Source organism: Thamnophis elegans, chromosome 13 (assembly GCF_009769535.1).
Source record: "Thamnophis elegans isolate rThaEle1 chromosome 13, rThaEle1.pri, whole genome shotgun sequence".
Classification (NCBI taxonomy): Eukaryota; Metazoa; Chordata; class Lepidosauria; order Squamata; family Colubridae; genus Thamnophis; species Thamnophis elegans.
The window spans coordinates 16,589,243-16,615,785 of NC_045553.1; the positions used below are offsets into that span (position 1 = coordinate 16,589,243).

At 47.1% G+C, this 26,543-nt stretch overlaps 1 protein-coding gene across 2 annotated transcripts; it reads left to right on the forward strand.

Annotated features, from left to right (window-relative positions):
* The first annotated feature begins 224 nt into the window (after positions 1-224).
* Positions 225-25,998, forward strand: CABP1 (calcium binding protein 1). 2 transcript variants are annotated; one of them, XM_032228888.1, is made up of 7 exons: positions 225-364; positions 7,281-7,466; positions 9,063-9,093; positions 10,692-10,839; positions 20,550-20,658; positions 21,329-21,476; positions 25,421-25,998. In XM_032228888.1, the coding sequence occupies exons 1-7, from the start codon at positions 320-322 to the stop codon at positions 25,444-25,446; spliced, it is 693 nt and encodes a 230-aa protein (XP_032084779.1). In that variant the 5' UTR covers positions 225-319; the 3' UTR covers positions 25,447-25,998. The 2 variants fall into 2 exon arrangements, with proteins under 2 accessions (XP_032084779.1, XP_032084780.1); XM_032228889.1 differs by having other exon boundaries at positions 7,284-7,466.
* Positions 25,999-26,543: the final 545 nt, after the last annotated feature.

Here is a 26,543-nt window from a genome sequence, read left to right on the forward strand (position 1 = left end):
AGCGGCTCCCTGGCTGTCAAACGAGGGGGGGGGGGGACGAGGGAGGGGAGGAGGGATCGGGCTTTAACCGAGGTAGATTAGATAATTCATCTCGTCCTCTCCCCTTCCTCCCTCCCACCCTCGCCTTCGCCGCTTTCCCTTCTTGGTGGAGAAAGTTGGGAGGAAGGCAGAGGGGACGGTGGGAGGGAGGGAAGGGAGGGTGGGAGGGAGAGGCCCCGCCCGCGGCAGCCAGAGGGCTCGGGGGTGACCGGGGGCGCCCTTTGCTCCGATGGGCTCGGCTGCCGGCTGCCCTGCCTGAGCCGTGAAGGCCGCCTCCGGGATGGGCAACTGCGTGAAGTCTCCGCTGAGGAGCCTCTCGCGGAAGGTAGGTCCCACAGCGCGGCGGGGCCCCTTCCCACAGCCCAACCCACCGCGGCAGGGGACAGGGGGAGAAGACTGGCAGAGGCGGGCACGTGGGGCTCGGGCAGAGGCCAAAGCAGCCTCTTGCGCCGGGGCGGGGGAGAGGGCTCCAGCCACGCAGACTCGTATCCCGAGGCAGGTGGTCGTGTGATGGTGAGTTTTGCCACGGGGCTTGGGGGATTAGCGGACGCTCGCTCCGGTTGACTCTGCTGGAATTGCGGGTCTGGCGGGGCCGCCCCAAGTGGGAAGGCGGCTGCTAAAGGAGAACCTCTTTGGGGAGGGTGAAGCCCCCTCCCCATAGGCGCCAGAGTCTGGCCATAGTTTTCGCAACGCCGGCAGCTGAAGGGCCGTAAGCAGGACTTTGGCAGGGGTGTATAGCTCCCTGGTGCCAGGCACAGAAGGAAATAAGACCGAGATCGCCGTGCCAGGGTTTGGGCACACAGTTGCATCGCTATTTAATACCCCCAATGATTGCGTTTCTCTTCTCACAATCCACTGCTAGGAGTTTATGTGCGGGAAAAGTGTTGTAAAGAGGGGAAAAAGAAGAAAGATACGTTTCCATTTAAAGTACTTGAAGGAACTTCCCCTTCCTTCCTCCCTGCCCCCCCCCCTTTTTTTTCTGGGCGTGTTCCAGATGAGTGAGTGAGTGTAAACATCTCCTACTCAAGGAAGTTTGCTGAGAAAGAATTTTTTCCATGGGAGATCAATATTTTGCTCGGTTTTCTGTGGAGCTTGAGAGACCGCCTACTGCCAATTACCCCACTCGACCAATTAGATCCCATAGATTAGGCCTCCTCCGAGTTCCATCAGCCGGTCAATGTGGACTGGCAACTACCCGGAGGAGAGCCTTCTCAGTGGTACTCCGACCCTTGGAACGAACTCCCCGTGGAGATCCGTACCCTCACCACCCGCCAGACCTTCCGCATAGCCCTTAAAAACCTGGCTGTCCCGACAGGCCTGGGGCAAAGACCTTAACCCCACCCGAATTGTATGAATGTTGGGCTTTTAACGATGTATGTCCTATGTGTTTGTCCTCCCTTCCCCCTGAACTGTGAGCCGCCCTGAGGTCCCCCCAGGGAAAAGGGCGCATACAAATAAAGTCTCGATCTCTATCTCTAGCTTCCTTGATAGATTGTATGCTCCAAACGGTTTCTAAATTGTTTGTATGAACTGGCGGTTTTCAGTTGCAGCTTTACAGGGGGGCTTGTGGCTTTCCTGAAGTTTTGCTAACTGCATCTGATGATCCTTTAGGATGGCAGTTCCAGAATTCCAGCCAAAATGGTACTTGGTAATTTGTACCTTTAGCTGCATTATGGAGCTTGATGATGCCCTTAGGTTTTCCTGGCACCTCCATGGCAAGAAATCATTTAGCTACTGAGATGCTTAACCGAGAAACTCAGCAATATACAGGCGCACATATTGATTTGCTGATTTTCACCAAAGGCCCTCCCCCCCTGAAATGGGGAGAAAGCTTTGAATGGAGGTACCAGTTTCTGAAAGGGTATTTGGCCTGGATCAGGGCTCCTCAGAGGGATTAAAAAGCCAAGATGGCAGTCAAAGCAACAGGACTGAACCTCTGCCCATTACATCGCTCCATCCTGAACCAGCATCTCAACTTTATGGGCACAGGGTTTATGGGTCCCCGGTCCCCTGTGGATCAGACCTTTTGCTTGGGCACTTTGTATTTATTTATTTATTTATTAAAATCGAGGCCGCTGTGCAGACAAACAGCTTCTCAAGCTGCTTCCCTGTCCTGCATTGGTGAACATCATCTATTCTATGCAAAGAGCACCAAGGAAAGGAAAACTATCCAGTCTATCCAAGCTAAGGATAATTGGATGAATGAATGAGTCATCAGAGCTCCCTAGAAACTTGCTGTTCTGATATCCTTCAGTGGAATCCAGAATTGGGATGTCCCCTGCAAGGAGAAATAGTCCCCTTGCTCTTGCACAGTTGGGGACTCTCGAAGACAGGTAGGAAAAGCCCCCCCTGCCCCCCCCTCTCCCGTGGGCCTGCAGAGCGTGATCCTTGAAGATACCAGGCTTGGACAGCAAGAGTTATAGAGGAAAGCGAACATGTCCAGGCACAAATGTATGTGGTGCCCATGAAGAGTGCATGTGTGTATGTAATAGCAAAGTATTATGACCAATGTTCCTTGGGCATCCCAACACTCCTCTCCGGTTATGGGGCATTTCCCCACCCCGGACATATGCTGACCAGAGCCCACTTCTGCCCCTCTTCCTGTTCGTTAGAGGTTCTGCTGGTCGGAACAAGGAGGAGCTGAGAATCTGGAACAAGCGGTTTATTATGTGTGCACGCCATCAAGGGCATATTGCTCTACGTATCTCTGTCCATGCAGGGGTTGTGTGTGTGTGTGTGTGTGTGTGTGGTTTGTCTGTTTGTGTGTGAGACAGAGAGAGTTAAGAGGACGTTGATATTGAGTTGGGGTCTCCATCATGGCTCTGAGGGTGGGTGGGAAGGCACATGTCCCTGCAGAGCTTCCTTGAAGGGAGGAAGAGGGAGTCTTCTACTGAATATCCAATAGGCCTTAAGGAGAAGGGCTTAAATGAGTCTCTATGGACGCAGTGGCTCAGTGGGCTAAGACACTGAGCTTGTTGATCAGAAAGGTCAGTAGTTTGACGGTTCGAAATCCCTTGCACCACATAACAGAGAGAGCTCCCGTGATTTGTCCCAGCTTCTGCCAACTAGCAGTTCGAAAGCACGTAAAAATGCAAGTAGAAAAATAGGAACCACCTTTGGTGGGAAGGGAACAGCGTTAGTCATGCCGGCCACATGATCACGGAGATGTCTTCGGACAGTGTTGGCTCTTCAGCTTTGAACACGGAGATGAGCACCACTCCCTAGAGTCAGGGACGACCAGCGCATATGTGCAAGGGGAACCTTTACCTTTACCTTACCTATGGTCCAATAGGATAGGGGTGAGGTTGGGGGGTGGGGGTGGCTGGAGGTCTTTCTGGCCGATGCTCCGGTCCCTCCAGCTGAATCTCAAATCAAGAGAGATGATTGGGAGAGTTGGCTCCAGTGCCAGGACAGGCACCCTTTGAAGGAGGCTGAGGAATCTGTGGTGTACTTATTCTGGTACATTATGATCACCTTCAGCTCTGCTGATACAGCACCCTAACTAGGTTTATTGGCTGGGGCTTTAACTCAATTTCAGGGCTTTTGATTTCTCTGCCCTCCTTCTGAGCCACCCAAGATAAAGTTTCAGAAAGAATTAGCTTGAGAGATTATGCTCCAAAAGAGGATAAATATAATTTAGGATTCTAAACATAAACTCTAATTGTCTCTTCCTTCACATCCTGCCCCCACCCTCTCCCAGAAGCCTTAAGGGTACCCCCAAGGATGTCTGTGCAAACATACAGCCTGATCAGGGAGCTAGGTCTCATTGGGGCTCCTGTTCATGAGAGGGAAGCCTCTGTTTGGTGGCACCCAGGTCTTCAAAATGCGCAGCCTTGGGCAGCATCTGCCACACTGCAGTTTGGAAATCTTGCTTGGCAGTGCCCAGAGACGGACCCGGTGCTTTTGGCTTCACAGAGGAGACCAGGAGAGGGTTGGATGGGGAAGAAAGAAAGGGAAGAAGACCAGTTGATTGAGGGGTGTGGTATGTTCAGTTTTGTTGGGTTCAATTGTGGCCATAAGCAGAGGACTACCTGTATAGTAGTTTCTACACTTTTCTTGGCAAGTTTTCAGAAGTGGTTTTCCATCGCCTGCTTCCCAGGGTTGAGAGAGAGTGACCGGCCCAAGGCCCCCCAACTGACTTCATGCCCACGGTGGGACTAGAACTCACCACCTCAGACTGCTGCCTCAACCACCCACACCAAATCTCTTGAATGTTATGAGAGCTGTAACAAAAGCACAGACCACCCCACCTGTGAGTTCCGGTGAATTCAACGGAGCAAAGGAGAGAAGCGTAGAATCTTGGGTTGGAAGGGCACCTTGGGAGTCTCGCAGTTTCACCCTGCCTTGGGCAGAAAGCCTGGGACGACTCCAGAGAAATGGCTGTCCAGCTTTTATTTGAAAGCCTCCAGTGATGGAGCCTCCATAGCACTAGGAGGCCAGTTCTTCCTCTGCTCCAGAGTCTGGGAGTCGGGAAGTTCCTCCTTATTTCAAGTATGGATCTGTAAAGCTTCCGTCCATCATCTCTTGTCCTCTGTCTTCACCCTCTCCAGAACAAACCCAGCCTCTCTTGTCTGTGACATCCCTTCATGTATTGCAAGGTTGCCAGCCTGTTTCCCCTTCACCTGCTGTTCTTGAGGCTAAACTCACCCAACTGTGGCTGCTCCATCACTGGAGGTTTTTTAAGAAGAGATTGGACAACCATTGGTCTGCAATGGCATATCATTTCCTGCCTGAGTAGGGGGTTGGACTAGAAGACCTCCAAAGTCCCTTCCAACTCTGCTATACTGTATTCCTTTGCCCATCCTCCATAAAGTTTATCTCCCAAGACTCTCACCATCTTTGTTGCTTTTCTTGGCTCTCTCATTCCTTTTTGTATTGAGCCCACCAGAACTGGTCACTATACTAAGTTTGGTCTGCAGTATTAAGTCACCCAGGGATGAGTGATTTTTGTGTGTGATCAGGGCCGGGGAGGCTGAGAAACCATGGGTTTCTCAGTGGAAATTGGTGGTGGGTGATTATTTTGGTACTGTGCCCTTCCCTTCACAACAGAAGATGCTGTTGTGAGTCCTTAGAAAAGCATCGGTGGAGTTGAAGGCTCCAGCATAGAACAGGGCCTTCTCCAAACTTGGCAACTTTAAAACTTGTGGATTTCAACTCCCAGAATTCCCCAGCCAGCCATGCCCCTGGCTGCCCCTTCCCATGACCAAGTATGCTGCAGGTCAGCCCATCTACCCTCAACCGCAAGGAGCCCCTCCACAGGATTGAGACCTCCTAGGTCCAGGCTGTCCTCTTCAAAAAGGTCTTGGGTCCAGCTGGGTGTGGACCTCTGCCCATGCCAGAAATTCCCTCCAGTCGCTCACCTTGGGCTGCCCAATTGTTCTGGGGAGGGTGACCTATTATTGGGAAACAGTGCCCACTTTATTTCGTGGAGGCATCTTGGTTCTGGAAGCTGCTGTTGCCCCGCCCCCAGTGCCAGCAGCAGCTGACCAAGCAGGTCCATTCAGGCGGCATTCTGGACAGATCAAACGGCCGCCCCATCAGGCAGGGTGTGTGTCCTGCCATAAATCTTCGTTGCCAGTCCACGTGGCGGTGCAGGTGCCCCCTGAGTCCATCTTCTCAGCCCTGCCAGGAAGGATTCTGCCATGCAGGGTGATGGGGTGGCAGCTTCTTCACAGCTGCTCTCAAATGGGGCCCGAGGAACTTTGAGGGGGGAAACGCTCTCGGCTTCTCATGAAATTAGCCATAGGATGGCAAATGTTTATTGCACCGAATGCAGAGGTCCTTGTGAGCACCACTGCTTTTTATAGCTGCATGGGAATGTCGGGAAGGAACATTTCTGCCAGAGGTTGAGGAGGGGGCACATGACTATATAAGGTGTGAGCCACTGACTCTCTGTTGGGCCTGGAAGGACTCAGACAGGATTCCAGCTGGAGCCCAGAAGGCCTATTGCAGAAGCTCTGTCCCAGATTGGGGGGGGGGAGGCAGGGGGAATGGGTCTTGTCCCCAGAGCGGGAGGCTGACTAGGGAGGGGCTGTGCTGCATCCAGTGGGTTAAAACCCAGGATGCAGCCGTCTCCTGTGGAGCTATACCAGGTCACAGTTGGCTGCTGCTGCTGAATTTTCGTCTGTGTCTCTGTATGTCATACACAAAATCGACAGACAGCTGCATGTGGGGTCAGCCCTCTACATAGAATGCAAGGCTCCCATGTTGCACAGGGACCCTCTGAACTTTCCAGAGGGGAAGGGTTCCCATTTCTCCTTTGCACAAGCCATTTGCCTTGAACTAAAACCTCCACAGCAGAAATATGAGTGAATGGCAAGGTTTTCTGAGCATGCACGGAGTGCAGCACTAATGAAAGGGCTCAGTAAGTGGGTCCGAGAACAGATTCAGGAAGGGCCCTTTTATGGAAGTGGGAAGGGAGCAGAGCCGCAAAAGGTTTGCATTTTCTGGCTTGGTGCAGAAGTCCGTCCCCACGGGGGTCTTTGGCACAGTCTGTGAAAACAAGGCGAGACGTGACCTCCATCGCGACAACAGGTCTTTTCCCGCAGCAGGGATGATGGTCTGGGCCCCCTGGAAGGCTTTTCTGATGAGAATCAAATGGGCAGACTCCCCACATTGCAGAGAGGGGGCAGGTGAAGGCTCCAGACCAATGTTTCTCAACTGGGACCACTTTAAGATGTGTGCACTTCAACTCCCAGAATTCCCCAGCCAGCCATGCTGCTTGGGGAATTCTGGGAGTTGAAGTCCACACATCTTAAAGCAGCCATGGTTGAAAAACACTGCTCTAGAGCAGGGCTCTCCAACCTTGTCAACTTTAAGACTTGTGGACTTTTGCTTGGCTGGGGAAGTCTTAAAGTCTTAAAGTTGCCAAGTTTGAAGACCTCTGCTCTAAGTGGTTTACAAAGACATGTAAACTTGTATCCCCTCTTTGAAGTGAATGTGAGTTTTGTCCGCTTACACCCAGGCCAAACTGCAGAGCATCAGGAAAGATTGTGGAAGGGTAGCCAGGGACCAGGTGCCTGGGAGTTAGGACACTGCACCTGAAAGACCTGGCCGCATGCAGAGCTTGTCTCCTAGAACCCCACAGCCAGCCCTCTGAAAGCATCCTTGGCGGAGAAGGCTGTGCCACTTCAAGGGGTTGCAGGGGAGGGCAGGGGGTCTCGGGGTGCCCACCTGAGCCCGGAGGCGCAGAGAGGTAACTTCCTCTGTTGTGTTGTTTGCTTGCTGCTGAACTGGCCAAGAAGATCCACCAGGAGGAGAAGGCCTGCTATAAGGCGGTCCAGCTGAGTGAGGAGGGGCCGTCGGCCGGCGAGGGCCAGAGCCAGGGTTCCCTCATGGTGCTGGCCCAGAACTGCGCGGTGATGCACAACCTGCTGGGCCCAGCCTGCATCTTCCTGAGGAAGGGATTCGCAGAGAACAGGCAGCCGGTATGTAAGTCACAGCACCCGCTTGGTTCAGGCTGCCTGCAGGGGGCACAGAATCGCCTGCACCCAGGGCTGGAAGCAAAACCCCCAGACCTCTCCTCCTCCTCCTCCCCTGCCTGCCCTTGCCGTGCTCGGGGAGATTCCTATGCTCTGAACACCCCTTAGTTGCAGGGGCACAACACGGAGACCTGAACAGCAGGAGGAGCATGGAAAGCGATGCCACCCTGAGCTCAGGTGGAGGAGACTGTCAAGAGGGGCCGCTTGGGGGCTGGTGGAGCGGCAGGTGGGAGAAAAGGCTGACACTTGGGCCGTCTCCTATGTGTCGTTCCCCCCACCCAGAACATTGCAAGCCCACGATTACACCAGGATGCCTGTTAGGGGATCATCCTTCTCCAGAGCTCTCCTCAGGGCACCCTAAAAGTTATTTAACACCCCGCCCGTCCCACCGCTCCTCTCAACTGCTCTGCCAGGCATCTTTCTGGGTTCAGCTCCAGCTCTCTGGTTAACGATTCCTGTTGCTGCTTCTTATTGCTCTCCGCATCCTTGAGGGATCCTTCCCCCAAACTAGTCAATGGCTGCAACGGATCTCCCACAGAGATTGCCCATAAGTAAGGAAAGCGGCCTTCTCTCCTGGCAGCCCCTCCTGCTCATCCCCCCAGCCTGGCAAAAGAAAGGGGAGGGGGCATCTGGAAAGAAGATGGGGGGATGGGGAGGGGCTTTACTGTCTACTCCCTTTGGAACCAGCCCAGGCCCTGGGCAGAAGCATGGTGGGTGGACAAGGAGATTGGAAGGGGGAGGGCTGGGAAGGACCTACTGCCTGGAAGCCAGCAGCATCTATGGAAGAAGAGAGTTTCCGCCTTAAGCCGCGCATTTCCAGCTGGGTTTGCTTCCCTTCATGGCAGCACACAGAGTTTCTCTTCTGCTCCCCTCCTTCCTTCCCTCCCCAGCCTCCACCTCTGCAACACAAGGTCCATCTTGGCTGCTTCATAGCTTTGTTGACCCCTCCTCCTTTGCACCCCCCAGTATCCCTTCCTGTTGGACACCAGAGATGCACCTCTGGGCTAAGGCTGGCCATCCTGCTTCCCTGGACCAGCAGGAGGGAGGGCGGGAGGCCTGCAGCTGAAACAGGGCGGAAGGAACAGGGAAGGTACAATAAGGGATTGGAAGGGGGTTTGGAGGTCTCTAGCTCCTCCCTGTGACAGGAGATCCTTAGAATTCCAAACTTTCCTTGGCCTTCATGGGATGGTGACACGTATTCATAGAAAGAAGAGTAACGGCACAGAATAACTGAGTTGGAAGGGAACCTGGAGATCTTCCAGTCCAACCCCTCACCCAAGAAAGGGGCTCTCCCTCCCCACCCACCCTTCTACCATCGACCATCCTCTGTCCTTGGCAGGGAGGCCTTTTCTTCAGGTGCCCCTGAATTACATGGAGGAGACACAGGAACCTTTGGCTGCAAAGGCTCTTGGCCAGAGTATCTTCTGGACCCGATGACCTCCCCATGGCCCCTCATGCCTTTTCCTCACTTCCCGTGTCAGTGCACTCACTGTATACTCTGAGGAAGAGCCGGTTTTAACCACAGGAATTTTCCCCCTGCAGGACAGAGAGCTGCGTCCAGAAGAAATTGACGGTGAGAGGCTTTCCTCTTTTACTTCTACTGTTTTAGAGTGGGTGGGTGGGGGCTCCACACTGGGCAGCTAAGCCTTGTGGACTTCAATTCCCAGATTTCCCCACCCACAAGTCTTAAAGTTGCCAAGTGTGGAGACTCCTGGTTTAGAGGACTGTGAAAGGGAAAGAAGCCCATTCATGTCAGAGTCTCCGTTCTCATTTTTTTCAATCTTTAGTTCTCTCCCACTTCTCCAGCAACTGACAACTTTAAAAACAAAAGTCATAAAAATTCACATGCATTTATGCATGTTGTCTCTCTCTCTCGCTCTCTTTTTCACTGATCTACCAATCTATCTTTACAAGCGGTTCTCCTTTATATTTCCCACTCACAAACGTACACAGATTAGATTATATTTTGTGTGAAAACTTGCAACCTTACATACATTCCAAGAAGTGTGAAAACTGGAGAAACATGTTTGGGTGGCAGATTGATTTGGAAGTGGGCATTTGAATCGACAGCAGGGAAGCATCTGGCTGGGGTGCCAGAATGAGGATCTGGGACTCTGGATCCACTAAAAGTGACCTGTGATCCAAAGAACGCTCAGTCCCTGCCTGGGGGAGAGTCCAGAGACACTAGGTGAGTTTTGGAGAGCTTCTTCGTTTAAACCAGGTCCCCACCTTTCTGGCACGGCAGCCTGGCTGGGAAGGGTGGGAGAGGGGGAATGGCTGTGTATGGGTGCCCACTGCTCTCACAAGTGGAGCTTCACACACCACCCTCGTGGTAGAGGGGGCAGCTATCATCGACTCAAGCCTTGGTTCCAGAGTTTTTGGATCCTGAAATACCAACTGTCCTTACCCCAGCTACCTTACTGACCCAGAAGATAGGTGACTGGCCAGAACCGGCAGGGAACTTCGTTCCCAAAGACATGTATTGAAACTTGTGGCCTACGGGACTTGTGTCCACTGGAACTCATGGCCTATGGGACTTGTGCCGGTGTCTTTGCCACAGTCAGGGGATGGGGGACTGCTAGTTTAAACCATGATCCTCTGAGATGCTTTGAGTGGAATCCTATGTGGCTTCACTCCAAAGGTGCTTTTCCCAAAAAAACACTGGACTTTCTTGGGATTATTTTTCCTTTGAAAAATGTTTTGCGTCTTAGCATGATGACTGACTCTGCGAGTGCTAAGAATAAGGCAACTGCAAAGAATAGAAATCCTCCCATCCTCCACCAGTTGGTTAGAAATAAAGAAACCTCTTAGATGAGAAGCAAAAGGTTTTCAAAGAAAATCCAAGAAAGTCCAGTTGCCTTTTGGAAAAGCGTCTTTGGGACAAACCAGGACATGGAGGATGGAGAATCTCCACTGACAGTCAGGCCTTTAGCGCTTTGGGGGCACCAGAAGTGACTAAAAAGACCTTTGAGGTGTGGGGAGGGGGGATCGTCACTCAGTGTTGCATGCTGCTTCCCAGGCACTGCTCAACTCCGGCCATTGGGGGGGGCAGAGAGCCCCTCCCAGGACCCTAGATGAGAGACCCTCCAGGGCCAAGGCTTTGCAAGAGGCAAGGGCGAAAGACCTATCCCCTTCCACAGGCCCCTCCCTTACCTGGATTTGCCCCCACAGAGCTGAGAGAAGCCTTCAAAGAGTTTGACCGAGACCGAGATGGCTACATCAACTGCCGAGACCTGGGCAACTGCATGCGGACCATGGGTTACATGCCCACCGAGATGGAGCTGATCGAACTGTCGCAGCAGATCAACATGAACTGTGAGTGGCAGTCACCCACCTGCCTGCTGCCGGGGTCTGCGTGTGTGCTGCCCACCCCCCACCTCTCCTGGATGCTTTCCCCCGCTCTGGCCCTGTCCTCCTGCTCCCCCTTTGCCTGCTTCCTTGCCCAAGTAGAACCCCAACCTGCCTTGTGCCAGGCATGATCCCTGCATGGCCACCGGTGGGATCTGCATGCCTGAAAGCTCAGCCATCCCAAGGAGGAGAGAGTCAGCCTGTTGCTCCACAAGGCCCCCCGTTTCCTCTCGGAGGGTCTCCTGTCATCCACTCCCCTGTACCTCAGGGTGGGGCGGTTGTCCTCATTGTGCATCTTCATGGTTCTTTCCTGGAACCAGCTCAACCGTTTCTGCAAAGATGGGAGGATTGCTTTGGCCAAGGACTCTCTCTGGCTTGCTTCACACAATGCCCTCAACCCAAAACCAAGTTAATTGTTCCAAATTTCCTATGCAGGCTTAATGCAATGAACTGGTTTCCGTGAGGAACATGAAGGCACTTTAATTCTTGCAGTGTGCAGAAGCCCAAAGTCCCCTGTTCCAGTTTAGGTACCATCACACACTCTGTGAATTTAGGCAGCTTCCCTCAAACTGTCATTTTGAACCCAGGGAAAGGAATGCTTTACATTTGATTTCACTGGTAGACCTACCACAAGTTCTGTGCTCAATTCTGGGACCATATTATTATTATTATTATACAATTGTATCGCAGCGGCCAGTTGTTTCGCCGGATTTGGCATTGGTTACTAGTCGGGCCCCACCCAGGGGCCTAGGACATCGTAACGTATTTCATAATATGCATGCAGATCCAAGCAGTGCGGCTTTTTGCATTTGACTGATGTGATTTGTCAATTTTTAACTGTTTTAAATGTAATTCCAGTGCTTTTGGAATAGCACCCAGTGTGCCAATTACCACTGGAATTACACTGCTGATTGTGCCATAGTCGTTGAATTTCGATTTTTAAGTCCTGGTATTTTGCGATTTTTCATGTTCCTTCTCGGCGACCCTGCTATCACGTGGTATTGTGATGTCTATGATTGTAACCTTATTTTTCCTCAACCAGTGTGATGTCTGGTGTATTATGAGCCAGTATTTTGTCCGTTTGTATGCAGAAATCCCACAAGATCTTGACCATCTGATTTTCGGTGACTTTTTCAGGCTGATGTTCCCACCAGTTTGGTTGCTGTTTTAATATTATAATTTTTGCACAAATTCCAATGGATCATTTGTGCTACTGAATTGTGCCGCAATTTATAATCAGTCTGCGTGATTTTTTTACAGCAGCTGAGTATGTGATCAACAGTTTCATCAGCTTCTTTGCAAAGTCTGCATTGGCATCATCAGAGGATTTTTCGATTTGGCCTTAATGGCATTTGTGCAGATAGCTTGTTCTTGCGCAGCCAGGATTAGTGACTCTGTTTCTTTCTTTAATGTACCTGTTGTTACCATAACCAAGTTTGTTCACTGTCCACTTTATCTTTTATTTTTTCCAGAAATTGGCTATGCAGTGCTTTGTTCTGCCAACTCTCCATTCTTGATTTTATCACATCTTTTTCTGTATTCTTGTTTCGTCTGTTGGGCCTTCAGTAGATTTTGTTCTTTACTTCGATTAATAGATGTTTCTGACTTTCTTTTAAATAATCAGCCAGTGCATGTTTTTCTTCTTCAACTGTTTGCTTCACTTGTAATAATCCTCTGCCACCTGATTTTTGGGGCAGGTATAATCTATCAGTATCACCACATGGATGTAAACTGTAGTGCATTGTCATTAGTTTCCTGGTTTTTTCGGTCCAAAATGTCCAAATCAGCTTGTGTCCAGTTAACTATACCAGCTGTGTATCTTATAACTGGTATTGCCCAGGTATTTATGGCCTTGATTGTATTTCCACCATTCAATTTAGATTTCAAAATTTTCCTAACTCTGTTGGTGTACTCTCGCCTGACAATAGTTTTTTACTTCTCCATGCTTGATGTTATCCAACTGCAGAATGCCTAAGTATTTGTAGGCTTCATTTTCGTTGCATTAATTAGTTGGCCATTGGGCATTTCAATTCCCTCACATGCAGTGATTTTTGCCCCCCTTTTTTTGGATACAGTGGCGCATTTTTCATGCCAAACTGCATTGAAATATCGGTGCTGAATACTCGGACTGTGTTTGTCAATGATTGGATTTCTATTTCTGACTTTGCATAGAGTTTCAAATCATCCATATATAGTAAATTGCGAAATTTTTTCAGCTTCTTTGGCTGTTTGGTAGCCTAATTTCATTTTTTTAAGATTACTGATAGTGGGATCATTGCGATGATGAAGAGAAGAGGTGAAAGTGAATCACCCTGGAAATTCCTCACTTGATATTAACCATTCCGTAGATCTCATTCCCTACTGCCAACTCAGTTCTCCATTGTTTCATCGCCTTTTCAGTAAAGGATGTAATATTTTTGCTAATGCCAGTTTGTTTCTAAGCATTTTATGATCCAACTATGTGGCAGTGAGTCAAATGCCTTTTGTAATTATTTTGTAATAATAATAATAATAATAATAATAGTAATACTAATAATAATTATTATTATACAATTGTATCACAGCGGCCAGTTGTTTTGCCGGATTTGGCATTGGTTACTAGTCGGGCCCCACCCAGGGGCCTAGGACGTCGTAACGTATTTTTCGTAATATGCGTGCAGATCTAAGCAGTGCGGCTTTTTGCATTGACTGATGATGATGATGATGATGATGATGATGATGATGATGATGATGATTATGTTACTCTTTGGTGAGATTTACAGCCTTTGGGGCTGGTTGGTAGCTCAACTGCTCGAGTCCTAACCAAGGACCTAGGAATTGTTAAGGTAACGTCGGAGGATATAAGCTGTCCCAAGTAGGGTGGTTTTTTGTAAAATCAGAATGTTCAAATCTGATAAATTTAAAATTTCCAGATAGCGAGGTAGCCATTTAAATATTGCTCCAAGGGCTCCAATTACAATTGGGACTACACACGATTTCTTTTTTTCACAGTAGCTCAACTTTGATTTGCAAGTCCTGGTACTTTGTGATTTTTTTCTTGCTGTTTATCTTCAATTCGCGCATAACCAGGTATTGCAATGTCAATGAACCATACTTTTATCTTTTCAACTATTGTTATGTCAGGTGTGTTGTGGGCCAAGTGCCTGTCAGTCTGGATTCTGAAGTCTCACAAGATCTTGACTTTCTCATTCTCTAAACCTTCTCAACCTGATGTTTCCAGTGGTTTTTGCTGTACTCAAATCCAAACTTTTGGCACAATTTCCAGTGAATCATCTTAGCAATGCGGCCATGGCGTTGTAGGTAGTTAGTTTGTGAAATTTTGCTGCACCCACTGATCAAGTGGTCGACTGTCTCGTCTTTCTCATTACAGAGGCAACATTTGCTGTTGGTGGTAACAAGTTGAATTTTTGCCTTCATGCAGTTTGTGGCTAAGGCTTGTTCTTGAGCTGCCAAAATAAAGCCTTCTGTTTCTTTTTTCAGTGCTCCTGATCTTAACCAGTTCCAAGTTAGCTTTTGGTCAGTTTGCCTTCAATACTTTTCAAGTATTGGCTATGTATAGCTTGTTTTTCCAATTTTCAGCTCGCTTCTCAATTACTTCTTTCTTATATTCAGCTTTTGACTTAGTTGTCTTTAAAAGGCCTCCTTTATTTACTTCCTTAATCATTGGTTCTTCACTTTTCTGGATGTAATCATTCAACCTGTGTTTTTTCTTCTTCCACAGACTGTTTTACTTGTAGGAGTCCTCCACCACCCTCCGCTCTTGGTAGATATAATCGGTCAACATCACTTTTAGGGTGCAAAGCATGATTCATTGTCATAAGCTTCCTTGTTTTTCTGTCCAAATTGTCCAACTCAATCTGGGTCCAGTCAATTATTCCTGCAGAGTTTCGAATCACAGGTATAGCCCAGGTATTTATGGCTTTTATGATGTTACCTCCATTCAATTGGGACTTTAATATCTTGCGAATTTATCGAGTGTACTTGGCTGAAGTTAATTCCTTGACTTATTATGCATTAAGTCAGAGGATGTTAATCTTTGTGAGATTCACAGCCTTTGGTGCTGGTTGGTAGTTCAACAGCTCAACTCCTAACCAAGGACCTAGGAACTGTTAAGGTAACAACTTATTATTATTATATACTTTATTCATTAAACATGAAACTCAGCCACTGAACATTCAAAAATGCATTACAAATGCCAGTGACTGGTGCTAATGGTTGATACGGGTTGCTACCAGCATCCTAGGTATCAACCAAGTACCTTCTTAAAATATAAGATGTTCCGAGTAGTGCAGTTTTTTGCAGTTATTGCAGGAAGCTGCGATTTCTTGATGTATTTTATACAATTCTTGGACATGGTACCAAGTGCCCCAATGACAATGGGCATCACTGTCATATGTTTTCATCCATAGCCGTGTAGTTTCGATGGCCAGGTCACGATATTTCATTATTTTTCTAGTTTTATTATTTTTTCTAGTTGTTGTTGTTGTTGTTGTTGTTGTTGTGGTTGTGGTTGTTGTTATTAGTGGTTAATCTGGTGAGATTCACAGCCTTTGGGGCTGGCTGGTAGCTCAACAGCTCGAGTCCTAACCAAGGACCTAGGAACTGTTAAGGTAACATCGGATGATATAAGCTGTTCCAAGTAGGGCGGTTATTATTATTATTATTATTATACAATTGTATCACAGCGGCCAGTTGTTTCACCGGATTTGGCATTGGTTATTAGTCGGGCCCCACCCAGGGGCCTAGGACGTCGTAACGTATTTTCGTAATATGCGTGCAGATCCAAGCAGTGCGGCTTTTTGCATTTGACTGATGGTGATTTTGTCAATTTTTAACTGTTTTAAATGTAATTCCAGTGCTTTTGGAATAGCACCCAGTGTGCCAATTACCACTGGAATTACACTGCTGATTTGTGCCATAGTCGTTGAATTTCGATTTTTAAGTCCTGGTATTTTGCGATTTTTTCATGTTCCTTCTCGGCGACCCTGCTATCACGTGGTATTGCGATGTCTATGATTGTAACCTTATTTTTCTCAACCAGTGTGATGTCTGGTGTATTATGAGCCAGTATTTTGTCTGTTTGTATGCAGAAATCCCACAAGATCTTGACCATCTGATTTTCGGTGACTTTTTCAGGCTGATGTTCCCACCAGTTGTTGCTGTTTTAATATTATAATTTTTGCACAAATTCCAATGGATCATTGTGCTACTGAATTGTGCCGCAATTTATAATCAGTCTGCGTGATTTTTTTACAGCAGCTGAGTATGTGATCAACAGTTTCATCTTGACTTTCTTTTAAATAATCAGCCAGTGCATGTTTTCTTCTTCAACTGTTTGCTTCACTTGTAATAATCCTCTGCCACCTGATTTTCGGGGCAGGTACAGTCTATCAGTATCACCACGTGGATGTAAACTGTAGTGCATTGTCATTAGTTTCCTGGTTTTTCGGTCCAAAATGTCCAAATCAGCTTGTGTCCAGTTAACTATACCAGCTGTGTATCTTATAACTGGTATTGCCCAGGTATTTATGGCCTTGATTGTATTTCCACCATTCAATTTAGATTTCAAAATTTTCCTAACTCTGTTGGTGTACTCTTGCCTGACAATAGTTTTTTACTTCTCCATGCTTGATGTTATCCAGCTGCAGAATGCCTAAGTATTTGTAGGCTTCATTTTCTTTGCATTTAATTATTGGCCATTGGGCATTTCATTTATTATTTCATTCATTTCATTATTATTATTATTATTATACAATTGTATCACAGCGGCCAGTTGTTTCACCGGATTTGGCATTGGTTACTAGTCGGGCCCCACCCAGGGGCCTAGGACGTCGTAACGTATTTTCTTAATATGCGTGCAGATCCAAGCAGTGCGGCTTTTTGCATTTGACTGATGGTGATTTTGTCAATTTTTAACTGTTTTAAATGTAATTCCAGTGCTTTTGGAATAGCACCCAGTGTGCCAATTACCACTGGAATTACCACTGCTGGTTTGTGCCATAGTCGTTGAATTTCGATTTTTAAGTCCTGGTATCTTGCGATTTTTTCATGTTCCTTCTCGGCGACCCTGCTATCACCTGGTATTGCGATGTCTATGATTGTGACCTTATTTTTCTCAACCAGTGTGATGTCTGGTGTATTATGCGCCAGTATTTTGTCGGTTTGTATACGGAAATCCCACAAGATCTTGACCATCTGATTTCGGTGACTTTTTCAGGCTGATGTTCCCACCAGTTTGTTGCTGTTTAATATTATAATTTTTGCACAAATTCCAATGGATCATTTGTGCTACTGAATTGTGCCGCAATTTATAATCAGTCTGCGCGATTTTTTTACAGCAGCTGAGTATGTGATCAACAGTTTCATCAGCTTCTTTGCAAAGTCTGCATTTGGCATCATCAGAGGATTTTCGATTTTGGCCTTAATGGCATTTGTGCGGATAGCTTGTTCTTGCGCAGCCAGGATTAGTGACTCTGTTTCTTTCTTTAATGTACCTGTTGTTAACCATAACCAAGTTGTTCACTGTCCACTTTATCTTTTATTTTTTCCAGAAATTGCTATGCAGTGCTTTGTTCTGCCAACTCTCCATTCTTGATTTTATCACATCTTTTCTGTATTCTTGTTTCGTCTTTTTTATTATTATTATTATTATTATTATTATTATTATTATTATTATTAACAGCACAATAATGGTTTTCATACACAATAGCTGGCTTTCATACACAATAGTTCTTCTGCAGAACCTGAGGTGCCGTAATGGCATTGTATCTGTTGTTATTATTATTGTGGCTATTATTATTTTATCTACATTTTAAGGAGAACACAGGGCAACCAAAGAGCAACAGTGAGCTTATTTTGATAAAACCTGTTAAGTAAGGGAAATTGTTACCAGTTTCCTCTGATTTTTTTGTATCCACAGACCCATGTTTCTCAAACTGGAAGGTGTGGGCTTCAATGCCTGAATTTCCCAGCCAGCATTCTGGGAGTTGAAGTCTCCATTAATGCTGACTGGGAATTCTGGGAATTGAAGTCCACACATCTTCAGCATTGAGAGAAGCTTCTTGAGAGTGGAGAAAGCGGGAGAAGGTGGTTTTAAGACCTCAAGAGCTGACCTGGAGAGGGGCAGCCTGGCTCCCCTCACTCAATCTGCTGGAGCAAAGGACGCCCAGGGGGCTTCTCCTTGGCTCCCACCCTGAAGGGGCGGGGCAGAGGAGCCCCTTGCAGTTTGGGGGGGGGGCGCCAGTTGGGAATGAAGGTAGGGAAGGGCTCTGCTCAGCGTCTCGCACATCCTCCTGCTCGCTCAGAGCAAGGCAAGCAGAAGGATTGTCCCCCAAGCATAGTTCCCATCACAAGGCCAGTTGGAGAGGAGAATGTGACTCCCGCATGCGTAATCTGCCTTCGCACTTTGCTGCACCCTTTCCTCCAGGGCTGCCTTGCTGGGGGCACGGAAACCAGGCTCCGTTGGTTGAAATCAGTTCCAGTTGGCCTGGCAAAGCGATTCAGTTCTGGTCTCGCCCTTTCCTCCTCTGAGGGCAGCAACAATTATTCTGCAATGAATTAGCAGCAGCAGCAGCAGCAGCAGCAGTGCAGCGGGAGAGTCGGAGGCCGACTTAATCAGGGACCTGCTATCGCCTCGAACCACCAGATGCCTCAGTTGAGAGGAAGGATCGCTTTGTTTTGGGAAAGAAGCAACTCTTTGGAGGTTATGAAAAAGGAGAAAGTGACACTTGTGCATGTCTGGTCAGGTTGCTACCTTGAAATGTAAAAAGAAAAAGGAATCCTGTGCTAAGAGCTGCAGTGGTCCCCAGACTGTGGCTGTGCTTGCCTCTGTGTGTGTGCTTGTGCGTGTGTGTGCAAAGCTCACACACATGTATATAAAAGATGTTGAGACTCTAGGAAGAGTGCAGAGAAGAACAATCAGGATGATGAGGGGACTGGAGCCTAAAACATTCAATGAACAGTTGCAGGAACTGGGCATGGCTGGTCTAGTGAAGAGAAGGACCAGGGGAGACAGGAGAGCAGACTTCCAGTATTTGAAGGGCTGCCCCAGAGAGGAGGGGGTCAAGCTGTTTTCCAAAGCACTTTTCAAGGCCAGACAAGGAACAATGGATGGAAACCGGACAAGGAGACATTCAATCTAGAAATAAGGAATTTTCTGACAATAGGAACCATCAACCCATGGAAGAGAAGTTGCCTTCGGAAGTTGTGGGACCTTCATCCCTAGAAGCTTTCAAGAGGAGACTGGACTGCCATCTGTCAGAAATGGTGAGGGGTCTCCTGTTTGGGCAGGGAGTTGGACTAGATGACCTACAAGGTCCCTTCCAACTCTGCTAATCTAATCTGCATGCATGTATAAACCTGAGCTTCAAAGCTGAGCCCGTCTACTCCTCCCCCAGTCAATGGCCTTTGCCATTTATGCCCTCTTGCTCATCAAGCCCTGCACTCTGTCCTGTTAGCAGCTCTTTTATACCAAGCATAGAGTTAAGGGGGCTGGAAGGGAACTTGGAGGTCTTCTATTCCAACCCCTGCTCAGGGCAGTGCTCTTCATACCATCTTGGACAAATGGTTGTCAAACCTTTTCTTGAAAACTTTAACGATGGTTCAGGATCAGCTATAAAAAAAAGCAACCAGTGCTGTAGACCAGAGGTCCAAACGTGGCAACTTTAAGACTTGTGGACTTCAACTCCCAGAATTTCCAGCCAGTTGGCTGGAAAATTCTGGGAGTTGAAGTCCACAAGTCTTAAAGTTGCCACGTTTGAAGACCCCTGCTGTAGACAATTTTTAGCTGGCGGTTTCTCAACCTTGGCAGCTTTAAGATGTGTGGACTTCAACTCCCAGAATTCATGGGAGGCTGGGAAATTCTGGGAGTCAAAGCTTTAAAGTTGCCAAGGTTGAGAAATATTGCTCTGGCTGTTTTCCAAGTATTATGAGGCTGTTTCCAAGCTCACTGGAGAAAAATATTTTCCACTCTTTCTCCAGGGAGGCCATCCAGGGTTCCTTGTGTGGTTCACAGCCGTAAATGTTACCATCCTGGGAATATTTCTGGTCATGAGTCAGTCTGAACTCAGAGCTGCTTGATTTATTCCATGCCAAGCAGCGGACGTACTTCGATCTCAATTTATCCTGCTGAACTGGTGTGCTGAGAATGTTGGTTGCCTAAAAGGGTGCAGGAAAAAGGATGCCGAGTCTATTTAAATTAGGAAATTCAGATTGGAAAATATAATCATGGGAAACAGCAGATCCTTGCAATTTCAGGTCTATAGCTCATGAGTTTATTTTAAGTGCACATTTGTGCTGTGACATCCTGACATGAATTCATAACAAGCCTCATATTTGCACACTTTGTTTCAGTAGGACATTTGAAAATACTTATTTTCTTCTGTACATGCAGACTCCGAGGCCTCTTCCAGCAGTTGCAAAACAGTGGGGCAGAGGATAGGTGGGTGGGCGGGCGGACCTGGCTGGATGGGTGGTCTTCTCCTTTTGAGACGTCAATTGTTTCTGTGCCCCTTTAGGCACAGGCCAAGATGCATGGAGTCCCCCCCCCAGCGCATGCTGTTTTTCCTCCACCCCATGTGGGGCTACTTGTGCACATCCCGTAGCATCCAGGCGGTGCGGCCCGGAGTCTGGGTTCGGATGGGGGGCTCAGCTGTAAGAGATTCTCCCTCCTTGTATCCTCAGTGGGTGCCATGTAGACTTTGATGACTTTGTGGAACTGATGGGACCCAAGCTGCTGGCAGAGACGGCCGACATGATTGGGGTGAAGGAGCTGCGGGATGCCTTCAGGGAGGTGAGAAACCATCTTCCTCCTGGAGGGAGGCTTGTGTTGTTCTGCTTTCTTCTTGGGGCGGCCCAAAAGTCTCTTTCCCCAATTCTCTTGATGGTGGTTTTTTCTTACTGGACATGATGGAGATGCTGCTGGTGCTGCTATTCTCCTTCTTTTCTCCCCCGTTGCTGCTTCCTCCCTAGTTGGACTAGGTGTGCTTCGGATTGAATCTCAAAAAAAAAAAAAATGCTTTGTGGCACGTGGTGGAAGATGCGAGATGCACCTGTCTGCCGCCCTTGAGAAGAGGGGGTTGAGAGAAATTACTGGAGACAGGTGTCAGGTTCACTCTCCTGCACACACCGAAGCACTTTCTGGAGATGGCATCTGAAGAACTACGCAGCCCTGCTTTCCAGCTGCCGCTCTGAAGAGAAGAAGAATTCCCTCCTATTCCCTCCCCTGGGAATGGCCTTGTCTCGGTTCTTCTTGTGAATTGCAAGTGCAGCTCACACTTGCATGGAATTGCATTTAATGTAGCTATTGGCCAATGGCTTTCAAGGGAAAGCGGGAGGTGTAAAACCAAGTGTGGTCACCGTTGCGGTGGGCTCGGTTGGGTGGAGGCGTAGCTTTGAGTGGGCCACGGAAAGCCTTCAGGGAACCACCAACTCTGTGGTTTCTCCTGGTGTGCTTTGTGCAGTTTGACACCAACGGAGACGGAGAAATCAGCACCAACGAACTGCGAGAAGCTATGAGGAAGCTTCTCGGACAGCAGGTGGGACACCGAGACATAGAGGACATCATACAGGACGTTGACCTGAACGGAGACGGGCGAGTGGACTTTGAAGGTAAGTGGAGCGAGGGAGGGAGGGAGGGCCTGTCCACGGGGAGGGAAGCAGCCACGGAGCTGGCTGGGAGACGTGGCTGCTTGGGGAAGGTTTCTTTCCTGTAGCTTGTTTACTACAGCATGTAGAGGCTCTTAAGAGGCACTCAATAAAGGCTCAGCATGGGTCTACACACCTCACAATTCCTCTCACGACTGACCTCAGCCAGCTGCTGTGAAAATGGCTGGGATGATCTGCACACACACACACTGCCCCCCAGCTCTAACGGAGAGGAGAAAGGGGCCTCTGGCCAGCTCCCACCCTTCACCCTGACTTTAGTAGGTTAGAAAAGGAATCTGGCCTGGCTGTTAAGAGGCTTCTGTACCTGTTGCAGCCGAGGGATGGGGGAGACTCAGAGCAAGGAGCTGGGGGACAGGGTTTCTTTCCACCCCCAACTCAATGGGTCTCTTGGCACAAACATGGATGTTCTGCCATTTATGATTTGGGCAGCTGAGCCTGAAAAAAATGGCCTTTGCTGGCCCAGAAAGGCAGCTAAAGCCCTCCCCCCCCCCCCGTGGAAACACTCTTCAGAGGTCTTCTGACCTGCTCATGCAGTTCCTTGTGGCATTTCCAGCCCACCTTCTTGAAATGACTCCCAGAGTCACTGATCATGAACATAAAATCATTCTTAAATTAAGTAATTTAAAATGGACATTTTATTTAGAAAGCAAAAAATAAAAAATGGCAGATTTCCCATCCCCCCCAGCATCATATCTAATTACACAGGATATAGAATCACAGAGTTGGAAGGCACCTTGGAGGTCTGCTAGTCCAACCTCTGCTCAGGCAGGAACCCTCTACCATTCCAGACAAATGGTTGTCCAGTCTCTTCTTAAAAACTTCCAGTGTTGGAGCATTCACAACTTCTGGGAGTTGTTCATTAGTCACATCTGGTTCATTGTTCTCACTGTTAGGAAATTGGGGCTGAGCAATTGAAGAAATTGTGAGCTAAATTTGGAGAATGTATGAAAAACGCTATTGAAGGGAAAAGGAAGGGAGAGAGTAGAAGGAAGGGAAGGAGGGAGGGAGAAAGGAAGGAAAGGGGAAGGGAGGAAAGGAAGGAAAGGAAGGCTATTTAGGTGAAAGTTGGATGAAACCACGAGACAGAAGGAAGCAGGAGAAGCTCAAGCTAGTACAAGAAAGAACAACGAGATACCTGAACAGGCTTTCAAGATTCTGTTATTTAATCCCATACCTCACAATAGTAAAGAAGCATCCATTAATTTGTATACTCTTTTTTTAATTATTTGCAAATACATTGGACATCCAGAGTCCATTTTTTAAATAAAATTGTTTTTATTTTTGAATAAACACAAACAAACAAGACACAACAAACACCATAAAAACATCTTCCATTACAAATTGTAAAAGTGTGTCAATTGGTTACAAAGAACTTTCGTGCATCCCTTCCACCGTCATCACCTATGATTCATATCAAGTTATATATTTTACATCAGATATATTTATATATATTACAATCATCATACCTCATCCTTCATATGACTATAGTTGTTTTATAACGTCCCTTTATAACAAATATTCCAAAGTTTAAAACAAAACCACATAATGGCATTCCATTATCTATTTTCAATATCATCCAACAACATTATATCTTTATAACACATTCAAAATAAAAATTAATTGTTTGATAATAAAATTTTCTTAATCACTGTTTACGATTTATATCCAATTTCCCTTTTATCATGTCGACACAAATATTACATTGTTATCATTAGCAGTCATTTATTTAACAATAGTTTGACTAAGTTTATCTTACTTTTTCCCCTTTTTTCACCATTTAAAATTTATACCAAATTTCCTCTTATCAAACCAATACATATGTATACATTGTTATCATTATCAATTATTTACCTAACTTTATCCATTATCACTTCATTTTTAACATAATGCTCTAATTTTAACTAACTTTAACTAGTGTTTTGTTATTAGTTTTTCATATCTCAACCAGTGTCTTTCTAGTAATAGTGTAATCCTATTTCTTTTGCCATTTGTGGAATTAGTCTTCTGGTTATTTCCTTAATCAAATTTGTGTGGACTTCTGTTCGCAATTTGTTACTTGTTACATATCTTGTAAAATCTCAAGACCCTCCATCAGCTTCTTTAATCAGCTTATCTTTGGTTATGAGTAGTGCTTTTGTCAAAATTTATCTCCTTAAGTCCATCAATTCTTCTCTTTTTTCTTCTATACCTTGAAATCTGGAATAGAGCGCCTTTCTATCTATCTTCCCTTTCCATGTTCCACTCTTTCCATCTCCAACCACACCCAGTTCACTGTCATATCCACAATTATCTTGCCTCTTTGTTCATTTTTCCCTTGGGTTTTTAGAACTCTAACCTCCACTTTTTTCCATTTGCTGGATATCTTCCATTTTTCCATCAGGTTTTACCACATTACAATTTATATTTTCAATATTTTCAATCTCTTCTCAACTCTCTCTGTTGTTTCTAATATTTTTTGCATTTCAAACATAATCTGTTGTAATGTTATGGTTTCTTTTTGGTGTTGTGCCATCCTTCCAGTTAGTAAACACTGCCACTCTAGTTTAAAACAAGGTTTTGTTTTCACTTCTTTCCAGCTACCAAAGAGCATCCAAAGAGCACCTGTATAAACAACCCATGCTCTTCTCCTTATCTCTTCTATAAACAAGCTGAAGCCTTTGAAGTACAAGGTCAAAATGATCAAAGAGAAAAAGAAAAAGCAATGTTTCCAGGACTCAACCTCCAAGTGGCAGTATAACTTCTTTTCCCTCTGAGGTTACTACCCACTTTATATTCCTTTTATATCTTCTTTATGTTTCAGGCTTAGAAGATACAAAATTCTTAAATGAACAAAATAAAAGAAAAAAATCCATCCCAACTAGTAATGTAGAACTAAAGAAAAGGATTTAATCCATAGGTAAAAAAGAAATAGAAGAAGAAAAACCGATACTTTCACTTTAAAAAGTAGCAAAATGTTTACAAAACGTCCACCCATAGGAACAAGTAAATAAAAAGGATAACACACTGTCCAATAATGCTTAATTTCGGCGCTTATTTTCTTTTCTTTACCAGTTTAGTTTAGCTTCAATCTTTTTTGGGCAGTCTTTTATAAAAATAAGATTTCCTCACCAGATGAACACACTTTCTCTTTCCACTTCCTCCTGTTGCAGAGCTGTCCCAACTTCAACAGCTTGGGGCTGTGCTTATGTCGCCGGCAAGAAGAGATTCTCTTGGCTCAATCAGGGACTTTGCGGTGCCTCTGAGATCAGCAAGACGTACTCTTCCCTGTCACCATCTCTTTGGGATGGTTTAGGTCCAGATGCACCGTCCAGTGGCAAAAGTGTTGACTGCAATCTTGGAGCTCCGAGATTGCACGTTGTGTCATCGCAACATCAGCTCTCTTCCCCCATCCAGAGTCCATTTTGTTGGGCAGCTATAATCAAACCAGTGCAATAGATGCATGAATTTCTGGGATTCCCCCCACCTCCCCCATTTCTTGACCTGGCCTGTCTGGCATCCATCTTGAAAGGCTGCTCAAGTTTTTGTCTGTCCCTTCTTGTACTAAACAAAGTCCAGGTCCACCATTTTGAGTTTCTCTTCCCTGCTTCCTTCTATGTCTGAGCACATAAACGCTTTCCCAAGTTTTCTTTGGATGGTTCTCTCATACCCTTCTCCTAAATTCCTTTACAGAAATAGTCTCTGTTTCTGGAAAACTGCCTGTAAATATGAATCGGCAATGAGATTTAAATCAGTGTTTCCCAAAGTTGACCATGTTAAGATGTGTGGTCTTCAACTGCAAAGCTGGCCGGGAAATTCTGGGAGTTGAAGTCCACACATCTTAACATGGCCAACTTTGGGAAACTCTGATCTAGGAGCATTGTCTCTCTGCCCTCCTCCCTTGTCTACAGAGTTTGTCAGGATGATGTCTCGCTGAAGACGGCTCTTGAGCTGAGCAGTGACCCAGCCTCGGAGGGTAGAAAGGGCCTGTGTGGCGCACCATGCCCTGAGCTCCTATGCAATGCCGGATGCCCCATCGACGGTGTGCCGCAGTGACCTGCCTCACTACTCCACCTGGCCTGATGCTCCTTCCCTCTCCACACTGTGAACGATTTGGGGGTCTCCTGCATCCAAAGCGCTGCCGGGGGAGGCGATCTCAAGGGGGGGCAGCGGTGCCCGTGCCTGAAGCAGCCACCGAGGGCTGGATGTTGTCGAGGTCTCCTTTTCCAACGCCTCGCCTGCTTTTGCTCTTCCGGCCAACCCTGCCAAGCGATGAGAAAGGGGGGGGCTGGGATGTGGGGGAGGCCCCCAGGAGCAGTGCCTGACATGGACTGTGCTCTGGACTTGTGTTCCTTGGCCAATGCGCCTTTTGCGAAGGCCTCCTCCCGTCTCCTCTGTGTCGCCTTGATTTTTGCCTCTGGAATGTTTTTCTGTCTCCCTACAGTCATGTTAAGGGGCACCGATATATGTTTGTGCAGAAAAACAAATAATATTGAGCAAATACTCTCTGCGAGGCTGGCTCTTATTTCCCAAGGGATGATGGGGCCATTAGGGGGTCCCTGGGGGGTCAAGGCCCACAACTCTATTAAAGGGGGCTGCTAAGAGCCCCCCCTCAAGCTGGAGCTAAGAATAGAAATAGGAATAGAAATAGAAACCAGCCAGTTTGCAAACTACACAATCTCACCGAAGAAGCCACGTTGTGGGACAACATTCAACACCCTGTCTGTTCTTCCCACTTGCCCCCCAGCCATCCAAGTCTAAGGCTAACATGGTGGCTGCAGCCCTGCAATTGAGGCTGTCTATTTCTTATCTGTGCTGCTGCCATCTTGACCTGACTCCAGAGATGCCAGCTGCTGAAGGAGGAGGGCCAGGACTCTCACCTGACTGGGCTGGCCCTTCATCTGAGACAGCCGGGTGCCAGGCCCTTGAGGTGCATGCTGTGCACAGGAAAACAGGCAGAGCTTTGATTCCACTGATGTGGCCGCTATCTTGACTTTTTTTGACCAAACACTGCAGACCTCCTGAATGGAGCTA